General features: G+C 39.6%; 1 protein-coding gene across 2 annotated transcripts in view; it reads left to right on the top strand.

The window, feature by feature from the left end:
• Hycc1 (hyccin PI4KA lipid kinase complex subunit 1) overlaps positions 1-10,268 on the top strand; it is a 153,684-nt gene extending 143,416 nt beyond the window's left edge. The window contains exon 15 of one of the 2 annotated variants that reach the window (XR_016535498.1): positions 9,997-10,074. Coding sequence is in view for 1 of the 2 variants with exons in the window: in XM_090332752.1 (XP_090188878.1) it covers positions 9,997-10,118 (122 nt within the window). In the remaining variant the exon portion in view is untranslated. Of the gene's footprint in view, positions 1-9,996 lie in introns of both variants that reach the window. The other variant, XM_090332752.1, reaches the window with a different exon arrangement.
• The last annotated feature ends 2,832 nt before the right edge of the window (positions 10,269-13,100 follow it).

The raw sequence follows: 13,100 nt of genomic DNA, 5'->3' as shown, positions 1-13,100 counted from the left end.
TAATGAGAGAAACATAATTTCTGTAGATTGTTTTGTAATTGAGTGAACATACTTAAAGAATATGCATAGTTTTGAAGTACTTCTTATAGTAACTCACTAGAAGTAAACTGTAGTCAATTGGTCATGGAAAATGTTTTATTGATAAAGTTGGATTGCTAAAATAAAGGTTTATGAATTAAAGTATGAAAGATTTGCATCTTAGTAATATTTGTACACATTTTTAGTTTCCTAATCTTGTTAATATACTTATGGTTCTTTGGTAAAGTACTGTGTGTGTGTGTGTGTGTGTGTGTGTGTGTGTGTGTGTGTGCCCATGTGCATGCAGGTGCACATACATGCACTTGCTCTGGTACTGAGGCAGGAACTCAGGGCCTCACATTCTCATGGCTGTGGCTCTACCACTTAAGCCTCTCCTCCATGCCAATTTTTATTCTGGTTGACTGGTTGAGTCACCTCTGGATCTTAGCCTCCTGAGTTACTAGGATTACAAGCATGGTAAATAACTTTTATTGTCGCTGTCTATTCTCATTTGACTAATACAAGAACAAAAACTAATACTGAATGTTGAATAGACATTAGTTGGGATTTTGGCAGCTCCTCATTAATAGCTTACATGTTTACTACTGTTTACACATATTTTGTAGTCTGGTGTCCCTTTTTTTAAATGCATATGTACTTCAAATAACACAGATGTGTTACAGTTCTACTCTGTTCCAATTCTGTTGGGCACTGAGAGTGCAGGGATGAGAAGGGTGTGATCATTGGTGCAGGGTATCCTAACAAAACTATAGAAGCATAATGGAGTGGGAAGGGAATGACTAATTGCGTCTAAAAAAAAAGATGTGAAAAGTCAGGCACATGGCTCACACTTGTAATCCTCGCTACTCAGGAGACTGAGATCTGAGGATTGCAGTTCAAAGCCACCTAGCATGGAAGTCCATGAGACTCTTATCTCCAATTAAGCACCAGAAATAAAATGGCACTGTGGCTCATGAGGGTAGGGCAGTAGCCTTGAGCTGAAGAATTTAGAGACAATGCCCATGCCCTGAGTTCAAGTCCCACGACCAACAAAAAAAATGAGAGAGAGAGAGAGATGTGACAATTCACAAAAGAGCTGCTCTTAAGAAAAGTCCTCCCAAATGAAGACCAGGAGTTTTCCAGGGGTCTTAGGGCTGAAGGAACTCTAGGATGAAAAGTCTGAGCATAAATATCTTGATGCTTTCAGAGCATTGCAGGACTGCAAAGCAACCTCCCTAAGAGCATCTGCAGTGAAGTGGGACAACACACATAGAGGGTTATTTGTGAAAAGTTCACCCAAGCCTCCATGAACCACTTTTATTGAAGTGAGTCACATACATATGGTTGACTTGCTGGCCAGCCTCTCTAGAGATTAAGCTGATACTTTATGGCTTGAAGACCTTCCTCATAAATTGCATTATCAAACAAGACATTCCAAGATCTTAAAAATCACCTTCCAGAAGTCAGGCACAGACTCAGCCTCTCGGTAAGAATTACCACCATTAGAGTATATATATATATATATATATATATATATATATATATATATATATAATTTTACCATTCTTATCTAAGTATATATTTTAGCATTCTGTCACAAGATGTTCTTGTATGTTTTCTTCTACAAGTTTTATAGTTTTAGGTTTCTACAGTTGTCTGCTATGTAGCTTGATTCAATTTGTACATGATTTGAGTGATCAATGTGCGTTTTCCCTTATATAGATATCCAGTCATTCTAGCATCAATAGCTGAAAGTATTTTCCTTTTCCCATTGAAGGCTAAGTGCTTTGTCATTTAAAAAATGACTATGCGTATATGCACACACATATATATGTAGTCAATTTATATCTACTCAATATATATGTATTGTATTCTTGGTCTCTATTCTGCTCTGTCAGTCTGGATGTCTATCTCTTGTCAACAACTAAACTGTTGTTGAATACTGGCATTCAGAAATTCTCATCATCAGCGTTATTTAAATTTTAGATTCACTAATTCTGTATGGCTGATGTTTTCAAAGAATGTGCCTTTGCATTATTGAGTTTTCCTTTTGTGTTCTATTTTGATGACTTTTGTTTAATCTTATTTTCTTTTACATATTTTAAGTTTGCTGTTATTTACTGTTAAAGCTTCAAAATTCTTTTCTAATAGAATCATTTAAAGCTAATCTTTAATATTTTGCTGTTTACCCTGCCTTCCATGAGAGAGAGAGAGAGAGAGAGAGAGAGAGAGAGAGAGAGAGACAGAGAGAGAGAGACAGAGAGAGAGAGAGAGAGAGAGAGAGAACGTGCATGTGTGTGTGCATGTGCATGCACATGTCAGTCCTGGGGCATGAACTCAGGGCATGAAGACAGCCCCTGAGATTGTTTTTGCTCAAGGCTATCACTGTAGAAAATACCTATTCTGCAGTTATTGGATGTGATAATATTGTTTATTATTATCATCAAGATAATTCATAATGTTATTTAAATGTCTTTCCTGATACTTTTTGCTTAATTGCTTTATCAGTTATTAAAAGAAATATACTACAATACAAATATACTACAGACATGATGGCTCACATCTATAATCCCAGCTACTAAAGGAAGTGGAGATGAGAAGATTGTAATTGAGGCTAGTGTGGAAAAATTTTGCCTATTGTAAGCCAGGGGTGGTAGCATATAGTTATAATCCCAACTATTCAAGAGGTAAAGGTGGGAGAATCATGGTCTGATGCTAGACCCAGATAAAAAGCAAGAGAGACCCTACCTGAAAAGTAAACGATGGTACAAAGGGCTGGAGGCATGGCCTAAGTGTTAAGTGCTTCTTACTATAAGCCCCTGAGTTTCAAACTTCAGTTCAACAACGAAAAGTATTAAAATCTCTTGCTTCTATAGTGGGATGTTATCTTTCTTCCTTTAATTCTGTTATTTTATCCTTAATGTATTTTGCCAGTCCTGGGGCTTAAACTCATGGCCTGAGCACTGTCCTTGGGCTTTCTTAAGGATAGAGTTCTACTGCTTGAGCCACAGCAGCACTTTCAGCTTTTTCTATGTATGTGATACTGAAGGATCGAACCCAGGGCTTCGTGCATGCTACTGCTAGGTCATGCTCCCGTCCCCTCCCCCACCTTTTCCTCTTGTAGTCTTTTTTTTTCCTCCTTTGGTCTGAAACTGGGATTTGGAGCTTAATACCTGACGCTTTCACTCATTGGCCAGTGCTCTACCAATGAAACCATGCCTCCAACCATAGTCTTCTTTTCCTCTCTCTCTCTGTCTCTCTCTTTGTCTCTCTGTCTCTGTCTCTCTGTCTCTCCCTCTCTCTCTCTTTCTTTCTTTTTTTCTTCTTTTTTTGCCAATCCTGGAGCTCGAACTCAGGGCCTGAACACTGTCCTTGGGCTTTCTCAAGGCTAGCGTTCTACCACTTAAGCCACAGATCTATTTCCAGCTTTTTCTACATATGTGATGCATGCTAAACAAGCACTCTACCAGTAGACCAAACTCCCAAGCCCTCTTCTTTTTCTTGTTGTCTAATCTGATATCTTTTAGCCTCCTTATGTTGATTCTCCCCAAATACCATCTCTTTGATGAATAGATTTTCAACCTATTTTAGCAAAATACAAATATTGTCTATAGCAATGCCCTTACAATCCATATCTGAAATGAATTTCATCTACTCTCTCCGTCTTAATCTTCTAATTAATGTGCTTCACCATTTACACTCAATGTAATTATGAGAATCAAGTCCATTATTCTGTTAGGTGTTTTTTTTTTAGTTTTGTTATCCATTTTACTTTTCCTCTGGTTACTTAATTATTTTTTAAAGAACTCATATATATCTTTTTTTTTCATTTTGTTTTTGCCAGTTCTGGGCTTGAGCTCAGGGCCTGAGCACTGTCCTTGGACTTTCTCAAAGCTAGAGCTCTACCACTTGAGCCTCAGCACCACTTCCAGCTTTTTTCTATGTATGTGGTACTGAGGAATAGAACCCGGGTCTTCATGCATGCTAGGCAAGCACTCTACCACTAGGCCAAACTTCCGGCCTCCATATACTTTTTTAAAGGCTTTTCTCATTAGGATTTATTTATGATGAAACAAGGAAGAAAATATTATTAGTTCTGATTTAAAGGTGAAGTAACTATAATTCTAAAGATTACATATATCCTAGGCTGATGCACACATAGCCAAGCTGCAATTTGTTCTCTCTTTATTTTATTCCATATATGTTAAAGCCTATTTGCCTATCCTTATTTATTGTGCATGTGCATAATTAGATCTTTGTTTTCCATCCACTCTAATTATGTTGACTTTTGAAATGATGTTTATGTTTATTGGAGATTGGAAAATCATAGTTCTAGATAGGCTGAGCAAAAAATTAATGAGACATTATCTCAACAAATAAGTTGGGCGTTGTGAGGCACATTGTAATGCCAGCTACTTGTAGAAGCAAAATAGGAGGAACATGGTCTGAAGTACACACTGGAAAAAATGTGAGACCTTATCCCAAAACATGCTAAAGCAAAATAAACTGGGACAAGTCTCAAGTGGAAGAGTTTTTGCCTCGCAAATATGATACGTTAGTTCAAATTCTAGTACTACCAAAGTTAGATAAATAGTATGTTTAGGTCATTGTTATTTAATGTGATTATTGGTACAGGTTACTTTAATTCTACTGTGTTATAATTTCATCATTGATAGCCTTCATTTTGTGTGTATGTGCCTTGTGTGCATGTATTGTGTGTGTGTGTGTGTGTGTGTGTGTGTGTGTGTGTGTGTATGTGTGTGCTAGCAGTAGGGTTTGAACTCAAGGACTTGTAAATTTTGCGTGGCTACATTTTTATTTAATTTTTAAATTGTTATAAAGGCAATATACAAAGGGATTACAGTTACATAAGTCAGGAAAAGTGTACATTTTTTATGTGCGGGTTATGGGGCTTGAACTCTGGTCCTGAGCATTGTCCCTGAGCTCTTCAGCTCAAGGCTACCACTCTAGCTCTGAGCCACTGCGCCGCTTCTGTTTTTTTGGTAGTTAACTGGAGATAAGAGTCTCACATTCTTTAGTGCCCAGGCTGGCTTTGAACCTCGATCCTCAGATCTCAGCCTCCTGAATAGCTAGGATTACAGGCGTGAGCCACCGCACCCAGCAAGTATACATTTCTTTCTGTCACTGCTTCCCTTGTTGTCTTCCCATTTTCCTTTCCCATCCCCATACAAGTTGTATAGTTCATTTTCAACATAATGTCTTCTGCCGTTTGTTCACTCTTTGTCCCTCCATTTCCAGACCCCCTCCTCTTGCCTTCACAAAGGACATATAAAGGAACAAACAAGACTAAAAGAAAACAAAAGCAGCAACAAAGAAAAACCTCTTTTTTACATTTCCTGGAGTTGATTTTGATAAATATTATTTTATATGAACAGGTGCATAATGGCATTGTGCCTTTATGTTCCTCTCCTAAGAGTATCCAACTTTGGTCTCATTGTGTGTGAATACCTAGATGTTTGGTTTTCTTGTTCACAGCTGGCACTCTGCCACTTGAGCCATACTTCTAGTCCAGCAATCATCTTCATAGTTTATCCTGTTCCCATCTTAGGACTTAAAAATTTTTCACTTAGTACTGCATTTTGATTTACATATTGACTTGCAGATGTATCTTCTCATATTATAACTTTAGTAGTTACTCTAGGAATTAGAACTCATATTCCTAATCAGATCTTGGCTTTTTAACATAATGCACTGAAGGCATTGTAGAAGCACACTCAGTGGCATCTCATTGGCTAGAACTATGTCTGATGATTACCTTTAGCCTAATCATTGTCTGTAAGTGGTGTTGGAATTAGACAAATTAAAATCCTTATTCTGGGCCTGGGACCAATAGCTCAGGCCACTGCTCCTAACCCAGGAAGTTAGCCTGAGCAGGAAAGTTGGTAAGACTCTTATCTCCAACAAACTACTCAGAAAAAGCTAGAAATGGTGCTGTGGCTCAAGTGATAGAAGGGAGAGTTTCTAGACCCCGAGTTCAAGCCGTAGGACAAACAAAAAATAAAATAAAACAGCAAATATCCTTTTTTCTGGAATCTGAGAAGGAATACATACACAATGAAACAGAGGGATCTCTTTCTGTCACCTGAAGAAACTGGGGTGTGTGAACAGGGAAGGAGAGTGAATGTAGAGTCATTAACAGTGTCTGCCAAATGTACTCTGACAAATCTCTAACCTTAACACATCAGTCTTTATTTTTGTTATTATTTCACTTTAATAATTCATTAACTAATGAGCATTATTTTCTCTTAAGAGTTGCACAAAGTCTACCTTTCAGGGTTTGATGCTCCTATGTGTCTTATTTGTATTTTTTTATTTATGTGGGCATACGGTAAATAGATCTAGAATAAATTTGAAGGTTTTAGCTGGCCTACAGTAGATAAGAGTTCTTGTCTATTAGCCATTGACTAATAAATGACTGTATAAATTGTAATTCTTTTTTAACTCCCTCAAATGAAATGTCATGAAGGATAAGTTCAATTTTCCTCTGGAAGACTAGAATTTCTCTCAATGAGATTACTTTGCCATCAAGGAGACAATCACATTTTTTATAAGCAAAACAAAAAGCAAGACAGATAAAAACATTAATTTGTTCCCTTTATCATTTTACAAGAAGGTGAGTGCCACGAGCAATGTGTCTTGTAGTTATGGTTTTAAAAGCTTCAGTAAGGGCTAGGGCATGGCTCAAGTTAAGAGCAATGGTTGAGCACTTGCCAAGCATGGGCTTGGGGAGGGAGGTGTGAGTGAGGTCCCTCAAAGAAACAAAAAAGCTAAGTAGTTTTAAGTATCTTTGACTTAATGTGTTTTAGCAAATAATGATTTGCTTTGGAAATGAATCTTTCCCTGGGGGAAAAAGAATTGACATTTTCAAAGTTTAATTAAATCTAAGATATGTGGTTTGTGAAAACCAGGACTATGATGTTGAAAGCATATTTCCTATTTTTTTCTCTAATTGGAGCTTGTAACTCTTTATTACCGATGTTTTAATTAGAATGTCTAGGGTAGAGACTATCTTCTATCTCATTAGCATCTTGTATGTGCAGAGGGATGGGTGTTTAGTCTTAGGACGATTTACAATTTAACAACTGCCTGAACACATATCCTCTCATTGAATTCCCTTAGTCCTCTTAGGAGATACTGAAGGAAAATATTCCCATTTTATGGATAAGGAAGCTACAACTTCAAAATAACCAGTGAAATATGTCTGTTTTTAGGCATTCTGTGTGTTAGGGTTATGATTGTTTCTGGGTCCTAACCTCATGCTATTTCCCCCCAAGAACCCTCAGGCTGCACCAGTGCCCTGAAGTTGGGTACAACCAGTGCAACAATACCCTACTACCTAAGTGCTTCTCAGAGAAACAGTATGGGAAGTTTGAGTAGGACTATTACTTGTACAGGAGTGGTACAAGTTGTACACATTTACCCTCAGATTTCACACTCTACTATCCTGCCCTTCCTCTGTGACTTACAGAAAAGACCACATATTGCCCTCTGCCCCCTGGAGGCAATGCCTGCTCACTACTCTCCACCATGCACTGTTTATAACTGCAGGAATAAAGAGCCTTAACAAAGCATTTTGAACATTTGTGAGCAAGCACATACACCTTCATGTATATAAACAGGCTGCTCTAGGAACTTTAAGAAAATGTTTGGACAGGATTGAGGAGTATTTTGGATCCCTTGAATGAGGGGAAAGGGATAGATGGATAAATAGAAGAATCGATAGAAAGGCTAGCTACAGTTGGGTAGAAGAACCAGCACAAAATAAGCATGAGGATGACAGGAATGATGGCCCAGTATTGAGTAATGATGACCCAGTCAGTGATTACTCTCTGCCAAACACTATGGTAAGCCTCTTAGAGGTATATGCCATTTAATTATACCAACATTGCCAGCCCACGACTGCCATTACCCTCATTCATTAGTGACCTACCATCACCTTGGCTGCAGCCCCCATTACGACGACACAGAAGATCACAAAGGACCTCTGGTCTTCTGAGGACTGTGTTTTTAATTATGTAGTCCATTTTCTACAAAATCAACCTAAGCCCTAAAATAAATAAATATAAACAAATGCACATAGCTAGGCACTGGTGGCTCATGCCTGTAATCCTACCTACTCAAGAGGCTGAGATCTGAGGATCATGGTTCAACGCCAGCCCAGGCACAAAATCTGTGAGACTCTATCTCCAATTAACCATCAGAAAACCAGAAGTGGCGTTGTGGCTCAAGGGGTAGAGCAGTAGCCTTGAGCTGAAGAGTTCAGGGACAGTACCCAGGCCCAGAGTTCAAGCCCCACAACAGACCAAAAATAATAGTATTAATAAATGTACATATAAATAAAATCAGATCATATCCCTCCCCTCTCTAGTTGCTACCTGGCACTGAACAAACTGAAGATTCACAGTGACCCACAGAACAGCTATACCCTGGCCCTGTGGGCCAGCTTGACTTAATCTCCTTCTGCCCATGCTGATCAATCCAAACACACCAGTTCCTTGCCCCTTCTCAGCACAGGCCAGGATTATTCCTACCTCAGTCTGTTATGGCTGTGCCACTCTCCAGACTCATCTCCCCTCTGACCTCAGTCTCTGATCCAACTTTATCTCTCATCCAGTGCTTTCCTATCCCTAAACAAAACAAAAAACCTCTCCCCTCTTCAGCCTCTTCTCTTTGCCTTACTACCCTTTACCAGCTCCAGTTTGGGAAGAGAAAAACAAAATGGTACCAAATCTAGGATCCAGGTCTCTATGTCTTCCCCCAGGGTCCCTGCTGTTGGCTGCTGCTTTGCCTTATTCCAGTTTCTGTGGAATATTGGTTAGCATGGCTTACAAGAGATCTGAAGGGCAGGAAATGAAAATCTGACCACTAGCTAGGAAGCAATGGATGAGCGTAGTGCAGGAGATGTTTCTGTCTTCCAGGCCTTTTGTCTCTGCCAGGCAATGCTCAGAAGGATCACTTCTTTTGTTTTATTTTTAAAATCCATTCACTAACAAAATATAATTATGTAAGATACAAAACCAAGGTATAGACACTTCAGTTCCTTCAAAGTTTGTGGTAAATTGGATCCAAAGTCCAGTTCTCTTCCTGTCCTATATCTCTGTGCTTTAGCCTCATAGCCTGGTATCATAAAAAATAAAATAAACTTTGTGTGAGTATGCCCTATTCTCTTGAAACAGCTCTGTGATAGTCATTATGAACAAGTTCACTCAAGGTTAGTTTAGAAATAACCACAAGCCTTGGAGACCACCATTAAAATATGTCTGGTTAGTGGATGCATGTGGCTAATGCCTGTAATCCTAGCAAGTCAGGAGTCTGAGATCTGAGGCCAAAGCCAGCTTCGGAAGAAAAGTCCATTACACGCTTATCTCCAATTAACTACCAATAAGTAGGGAGTGGAGCTGTGACTCATGTGGGCAAGTGCTAGCTTGAGCACAAAGGCTCAGAGACAACACCCTGAGTTCAAGCCCCAGAACCAACACTAAAACAGACAAACAAAAAAACCCACCACCATCATCATCAACAACAACATAAACTATCTTGTTCTATTCTAACATCGTAATGATCATGATGATAATGATAATTTAGTGTCTGTTTGGGCACTATCCTTTAGCTTTTTCACTGAAGGCTGGCCATCTACCACAGCTTTACTTCTGGATTTTTGGTGGCTCATTGGAGATAAGAGTCTCACAGTCTTTCCTCCCCAGTCTTGCTCCAGATTATGGTCCTCCTATCTCAGCCTCCTGAGTAGCTAGGCTTACTGGTGATATGAGCCACCAGTGCCCAGTTTTCAGCTTTAAGGTCTATATTCAGCATTTCACTTCTCCTTGTCTAGTTCTTGGCATTGTAACCTTTTGTCTCCTCCTCTGGAACGTAACTCTTAGGGAGCATAGGTAATTATATATTGAATACTTTGAAAACTACTTTATTTTATTAAAAAATTCTTTCTCTTTTGGCTAGGGGGAAGCAAGGGAAATCGACAGAACAGAGCCTTCAGTGATGTGGACACAGTTTCTTGCTGGAATTTGCAAGGCCGATTTAAATATGATCTTAATTTTCAGAAGATTGTTTTTAAAATGTAGACATTCAAGAAGACAGCCTCTGAAAATGCGAATTTTAAAGAACTTGAAGTCTTTTCATCATGGATGAATATAATCCACATAGCTCACGTAGTGAATCCCACACTATGGATCACAGAAAAAAAAATCATTACAATAAAACAGCTTCCTCCAGCTTGCTACTGTTGACTGTTATCTATGCCCTAAGCCAGTTGCTTCATGCTATTGGTTAGAAAGGTAGCAATGGATGCATGAAATCCATTCATAGGGCAGAACTAAATTCTGACAAGTGGTTAGGAAGCAATGGATGTAATGTTCAATAACATTTTCCAAGGCTGCTTTCTTATTGTGCATTGGAGACAGAAAAGGTTTATGTGAAGAAAACCATTTAAAATGTAAGGGTTAAAACAAAAATTGAGCTGGATGCCAGTGGCTCACATTTGTAATCCTAGCTACTAATGAGGCTGAGATCTGAGGATCACTGTTGGACAAAGTCTGTGAAATTCTAAATTCCAATTAACCAAGGCAAAACAGGAAGTGGAGATGTGGTTCAAGTAGTAGAGCACCATCCTTTGAGCTAAAAAGACAAGTGAGCCGGGCTCAGTGGCTCACGCCTGTAATCCTAGCTACTCAGGAGGCTGAGATCTGAGGATCATGGTTCAAAACCAGCCGGGGCACAAAAGGACCTGAGACTCTTATCTTCAGTTAACCTGTAGAAAACGGGAAGTGGGGCTTGGCTCAAGGGTAGGGCGGTGGCCTTGAGTTGAAGAGCTCAGGGACAGCACCCAGGCCCAGGGGTAGGGCAGTAGCCTTAAATTGAAGAGCTTAGGGACAGCGCCCAGGCCTAGAATTCAAGCCCCATGACCCATCCCCGCCTCCCCCCCAAAAAGACAAGTGAGAGGTCCAGGAGTGTAGCCAAGTGGTAAAAGTACTCGATTCCTCAGTATCGCATACCGTATACTAAGAAAAACCTGGAAGTAGTACTGTGACTCAAGTGGCAGAGCACTATCCTTAAGCAAAAAGTGTCCAAGGACAGTGCCCAGGCCCTGAGTCGAGTCCCAGGACTGGCAAAAAAAAAAAAAAAAAGACAGCCTAAAGTCCTGACTTCAAGCCCCAGTATGGGGTTTTGAGGGAGGGCATCGCACAGGCAGAGACAAAGGTATAAGGGGGCTTTTTAACATGAGGTGGTCCATGTGTCACTGAAATTCAGTCTTGGTTCACAGAGGAGTGGATCAGTAAACAATGAGTCCTTCCCCAAGTCTATTCGGTTACTTTTTAGAATTCAGTTATTTTTAGTAATATTTATAGAGATTTATTTATTTTATTACTAGGGTTTGAATTAAGGGCCTTGCTCTGCTGAGCAGGTGCCCTATCACTAGAACCACATCCCCCAGCTTGTTTTTTGTTTGAACTTTTTTTTTAGCCAGTGGTGGAGCTTGAACTCAGAGCCTGGGCACTGTCCTTGAGCCATAGCACCATTTGTGGCTTTTTTCTGAGTAGTTTAGTAGAAGTAGGAGTCTCACAGACTTTCCCTCCTTGAAACTGGCTTCAAACCATGATCCTCAGATCTCAGCCTCCTGAGTAGCTATGATTACAGGTATGAGCCACCAGAACCCAGCTGTTTAATTATTTTTGGTAAAGGGTCTTGATTTTTCCCTGTGCGGGTCTGGACTGAAATCATTCTATGAACATTTCCAATGTGGCTGAGACAAATGGGCCTGTGACATCACACCCAGGGTTTTCTGTTAAGATGAAAACTTGGAGATTTTTTTGTTTCAATTGACTTCAAAATGTGATTTACCTAGTCTCTGCCTCCTGAGTAGCTCATTCATTTTTCCACCATTCCTAGAATGTTATTAGTAACAGTGAAGACCAAATGATACTTTCGAAGAAATTTCTTAATTAAATACACACATGTGTAGGCACATCATAGACACATGTATTTTAACTCAAACTAAAATGAAATTAATTTTCAACAATTCAAATATTTTCTCTTAAAAGGAATAAAATTTAAATTAGGCCATAGTTATCTGGGATATCAACTTGATATAGATATAATTATTCACTGGAAATGGAGTACATGTGTACATGATAGTCTGCATAGAAATAATTTCAGCCTAACAAAGATACAGTGGCATACAGGGAAAGGAGAAAAGATACATTTTGGACTCTCTTCTCCAAAAGTAATTCTTGTTCATTGAATACATAAATACTGCTGATACTGAATGCCCATCCCCAAGCTCTCTGTGTACTTCAGTGCTGTCCAGACCCACATTCTTTCTCCTATCCAATCTCCATCACTGTTGATGTAATGACTGTTATTATCTATCCATCCCCATTTCAGAGACAGAAAACTGAGGCTTAAGGAAAATTGGCAAAGCTGTCACCTCATGGCCAGTGGTGAAAGAGCCAGGATATGACTCAGGTAGTTTGACTACAGGGTCTTCACCTGGACTTGCAAGCAAGTCCTTCCTGGAGAAAGGCCAACTAGCAATGTCCACAGGAAGAGGGTGCAGATTGGAAGATAGGATACACTTTGAATCAGAAAATGTAATATGCTTCCCTCTGATTTCTCCTTGAGCAGCTATGAGCCAGGGGGTTCTGTCACTCCCGGGTTATAAAGTCGAGGGCTCAAATTCTAGCTGCTTAATTGTATTAGGAAATGTGGAGTGCAGAGAAGAGTCTCCTCTAGAGAGTAAAGACCCATATACCAGCACGTACATGTCTAACAATAATTAATCAGTTTAGCTGGGCATAGTGGCTCATGCCTGTAATTCTACTTACTCAGGAGGCTGAGATCTGAGGATCACAGTTCAATGCCAGCTTGGACACTAAAGCCCATTAGACTCTTATCTCCAATTAAGCACCAGAAAACCGAAAGTGTCACAGTTGCTCAAGGGGTAGGATGGTAGCTTTGAGCTGAAGAGCTCAGGGACAATGCCCAGGCCCAGAGTTCAGGTCCCACTACCGACAAAAAAAAAAAGTCACCCAGTTTCCACTTTATTT

This window comes from Megascapheus bottae, chromosome 5, assembly GCF_031878675.1.
Source record: "Megascapheus bottae isolate mThoBot1 chromosome 5, mThoBot2.hap1, whole genome shotgun sequence".
Lineage (NCBI taxonomy): Eukaryota > Metazoa > Chordata > Mammalia > Rodentia > Geomyidae > Megascapheus > Megascapheus bottae.
This window is presented reverse-complemented; position numbering and strand designations above follow the sequence as displayed.